The sequence below is a fragment of the Vigna angularis genome, chromosome 3, assembly GCF_016808095.1.
Source record: "Vigna angularis cultivar LongXiaoDou No.4 chromosome 3, ASM1680809v1, whole genome shotgun sequence".
Classification (NCBI taxonomy): domain Eukaryota; kingdom Viridiplantae; phylum Streptophyta; class Magnoliopsida; order Fabales; family Fabaceae; genus Vigna; species Vigna angularis.
In genome coordinates, this window is record NC_068972.1 from 38,995,915 (window position 1) to 39,000,615 (window position 4,701).

At 32.2% G+C, this 4,701-nt stretch overlaps 1 protein-coding gene across 1 annotated transcript; it reads left to right on the forward strand.

Moving 5' to 3' along the window:
- Positions 1-937: 937 nt before the first annotated feature.
- On the forward strand, positions 938-4,253 carry LOC108325145 (transcription factor bHLH130). Its single transcript, XM_017558158.2, has 6 exons — positions 938-1,764; positions 2,658-2,992; positions 3,084-3,254; positions 3,581-3,646; positions 3,744-3,812; positions 3,900-4,253. Exons 1-6 carry the CDS (start codon positions 1,326-1,328, stop codon positions 3,957-3,959), a joined length of 1,140 nt encoding a protein of 379 aa, XP_017413647.1. The 5' UTR covers positions 938-1,325; the 3' UTR covers positions 3,960-4,253.
- The last annotated feature ends 448 nt before the right edge of the window (positions 4,254-4,701 follow it).

Below are 4,701 nucleotides of genomic sequence, written 5' to 3' on the forward strand. Positions count from 1 at the left end.
AGAAACTACATATCTTTATAATTTTCTGTTGTTGTTCCCAACGCAACGTAACTCGAACCTTCAAGGGTTAACTGCAATTCCACATGTCTTGAAAATTGAACTTGTTCGAAGGAGAAGTCACTTTAACCATTTGCTATACAATATCTTGGTTTGAGAATTTGTAACACAATCTTCAAATGTTTCTCATTCATTCTCTTTGACTTTTAAAATAAATGAAAATATCAATTATGAGCTACAACAAATTTGTGAAAAAAATTCTTAAAAGTACGATTTATATAACTTATAGAAAAAAAAGAGAACATTATCATAAATATTCATAACGACCATATCTGATCTAAATATTATTCTTTGAATATGTTTAGTTTTGACACAAATATAAGAATAATCAAATTTAAAATATACCATCAAACATTATCAAAGTGTTTTATCAAAATAATATTATTTTATAATATGATTTTAATATTATGTTTAATGATTTTGACTTTTGTTTACGTGTTTGATTGTAAGGAAGGTAAATATAAACAAGACTTATTAAATATGTTCTAAATTTATAAAAAAGAACAAAAAATAAAGAGTATACATTATTTATACTAAAACAAACTAGTACTAAAAAATTCGATATACTACAACTTATTGGCTGCCATTATTGTTATGTAATTACTATTATTTTTTTTGAAAAATATAGAAAAACACACTGTCTCTTCTTCATTAATTATAATAATATAATTATTTTTAAAATAATAAAATAAAATTAGAAATATTTAAGAGATATAAGTTTTAACATAATGTCTTATGCATAAAGTCGAATAAATAAATAGAGGAAGGACAGGGATTGATGGTTTTTGTACTTTCCATTGGGCAAACATAATACCAAGATAAATATGTTGCCTCCCTTACTCTCTTTCTCTTTCTTCATTCATTAGATCTTCCTTGTTTTCACTTCTTTCTAAAGCAAATCTGAAACCTGCTCTTAACACTTTTGTTTATCCCTATCTCCATAGCCACCTCTCTCTCTCTCTCTCTCTCTCTCTCTCTCTCTCTCTCTCTCAAACCGGTCCCTTTCACTGGATCTCTCTCCCTCGAACTGTGTGCAAACTCATCTCTTTCCTTCCTTCACCTACAAGATCTTATCTCACTACAGCTTAGTCCCTAAGCTGAAAAACACACCAAAAAAACACAAGAAAAAAAATTCTCAGAATTTTCCCCCCTAGATAAAAAGGAACCAGTCTTTTCAACAATGATTCCCCAGCTTCTCATTTCACTGTGACTTTACCTTTTCTTTTTAATCTTTTTACAGTGACTTATTATTATATAATTGTTCAACAATGGATTCCCATACCCATCATCATCAGGATTACCAGCTTCATCTCCATCAGAACCAACCCTCTTCTGGGTTGCTTCGTTTTCGCTCTGCACCCAGTTCGCTCTTTTCAAATCTCACACCTTTTGTCAGCTACGGTGCTGACACTGCTGCTTCAAGTAGCTTCCGGGAGTTGGAAGAAAACAGCAACCAAAAGTGTTGTTCTAAGGATTTCAGTTTGATGAATTCGCATAAGGGTTATGGTGGAGGGTTGCCACCTCACTATCCAAGACATGGTTCTTCATCTGCTACTTCGAGTTCTTCTATGGAAGGGCCTTATGGGTTGGTTGGTTCAATGGGAATGGATCATGAAGCTCCAAATAAGGGCTTCGGGTCAAGTCTTCTCAGGCAGAGTAGCTCTCCTGCTGGCCTTTTCTCCAACAACAATGTTTCATTCCAAAATGGTATTGTTTTTCTTTGATTTTCGATGTTCTGTTGGCCTTGGTTGTGAATAGAACAGATAGTTTATAACATGATTATTAGTTGCTGGCTGTGTTGTACTTGATAGATACGACAATTACACTTGCAAGCCTAGAGATTTTAGTGTATGAGAATAGAAAAGATAGATTCTTTTTTGACATTTTATATGTTTTCTTTTGTTGGCCACTCTTTTGGAAATTTTGAGCTCCTTTACTTCTTCTGTTTTCACTTCCTGTTTTGAGCCCCTCTTTACATTATTTTCGATCTGTTTTGAAATATTTGTAAAGAAAAAGGAGAAAATGGAAACAGGTAATGAAAACTGGAGTAGACTGGTTAATCTTTATATTCATGTTTCTGGAAAAATAATTCATTTCTAATTCTTTCACTACAGTGTTTATAATCTGAATCTATGCTATCTTGAAGAAGAATAATGAAATTCCATTACAACACTCTGAATGGGATAGATATTCTGGTGTATAAAAATAGAAAGTAATGATTCCTGGAAATACATTTTATGCAGTTCTTGTTTGTTTAAGATCTGATGATCCACATACATTGTCTATATCTGAGTCGGAAATGCAGTTCCTAGTATTCAAACTCTTCCCAGATTGAAATTTTCCCGTGTTCGACATTTAATCAACTCTCTTATACTTCAAGCTTATCACTTAGTGTAGTTAGAGACACAAGATTGGAAACTTAAGCATGTACTGATGTAGTAATATCAATCTGAGGAACTAGATTCTACATCGATTTGACAGCACATGATATATTATAACCGACCCTGGTTCTTATTTTGTGAAGACAAATTTCTTTTAGAGGGGTACAATTCTATTCATTCCTAATGGCTAATGAGAAGTTATAAATTTGCAAACGGCAGGCTTTGTCACCATGAAAGGGGTTGGAAACTATGGTGGGGTGAATGACAATAATGGTGAACTCAGTCCATGTATTAGCAGGTTGAAGAATCAGATTAACTTCTCACCAAGAAATTCTTCTTCCCTGGGAATGTTGTCTCAGATCTCTGAAATAGGGAGTGAAGACATTGAGACAACTAGTCCTGATGATAATACCACTCATGGAGGTAATGATACTCAACATTTTGGCCCTGGATTCCCTTATGGTTCTTGGAATGAGACTCTACAACTGTCAGAAAATCTCAGTGGCTTGAAAAGAGGGAGAAGTGACAGTGAAAAGATCTTTTCTGATGTTCAGGTGCATATAGGATACTTAATTGCTATATTTTCTTGTTGCATGTCTTGCATTTTAGTTTCTTATTTTTAATACAAAAAATTGTTGTGCTCAGAATGGAGAACCTGGAAACCAAGTTAATATATTATCACATCACTTGAGTTTACCGAAAACTTCAGCAGAGATGATTACAATGGAGAAGTTGCTTCAGTTTCCTGATTCTGTTCCTTGTAAAATCAGAGCAAAGCGAGGGTGTGCTACTCATCCTCGTAGCATTGCTGAAAGGGTAGGATTTTTTCTTCAGAATTGAATTTAATTAGAATGCACAGACAATGTTGAAGCTTTTTATACTGTCTTCTATATACGAGGGTAACAATATTTATTCTGGTAATAATTATTCATAAAATTGATGATTTCTGATTAATAGAGACCTTATTGTTGGAAGTCTTGCGTTAGAAGTTGTACATCAATTAAAAATAAGATGATTTCTATGTAAGTGAGCGTAAATCTACTTTAGAAATTGGTTACGGGAAGTTGAGTTATATTTAAAATTTACTTTTTAACATTTATACATGAAATAATTTGAAAAAAAAAGGTGATGACTTGTTTCAGGTGAGAAGAACTCGGATCAGTGAAAGAATGAGGAAATTACAAGAGCTTGTTCCAAACATGGATAAGGTAAGATCATAAGCACATTTAACTTTGGAATGTGTCGATTGTATGTTACATTATAGTTGTGGTTGAAAAATTAACACTCTTCTTCATTCTCTTGCAGCAAACCAACACAGCAGACATGTTGGACTTAGCTGTTGAATACATTAAAGATCTTCAGAAACAATTCAAGGTATATACAAAAACATACATTTACAAATACAAAAGCAATAAATCTTGTTACTATTATGCATACACTCATTTTTCATACAACATGCAGACTCTTGGTGATAAAAGGTCAAACTGCAAGTGTTCAAACATGCAAAAGGCAGATTCATAAAGCGTGCAAAGATGGCTTGGATTATTGGTGCTTTTAACTTCAATGCTGAACAAACAGAAAGAAAGATGCTAATATATAGAATGATGGTATTACCAAAAATAGAAAAAAAAAATAGAGTAGAAATAAGAGGAGAAAGATGTGTTATTTGAATTGATAGAAATAGAAGATAAAGGAGGGAGAGAAAATTCTCTTGACATATATCACGAGTGATGAAAAGGATGGAATATAAAAAAGTAGAGTAACTTGTCTTTACATGTTTCATGAATGATATAAAAATGGAAATCAATCTATAAATGATTGTGTAAAGAAACTTTTTATAACAATAATAAAAATTTAAGCTTTATAATACAATCTTTTTCATAATTGTGCATTATAGTATAAAATACTTAAAATGAAAATCTTTTTCCAAGTTAACCGTGACCATCTTTTTCTTTCGTGATTTTTTTCTTTCTAGTTTTTTTCAGCACAGTCTACTTCCCCTTCTAACCATACCATATGAATAAGATATGTTAGACCAAATCAAAGCATAAAGCTTTTCAGCAGAATATCTAAGTTCTTTAAGAAAAAGGATGTTTGAAATGCGGGGTCAATAAATGATTTAGCATATTTATGATTCTAATAAATGTTTTCCTTGTAAAGTAAATGTACTTGTTTCATCGGTTTTTCTAGAAATGTGAAAGTGTTACTAAATCTATTTGTTGGGATTTCCATCATTGAATAGTCATGGCATGTACTTAGAACA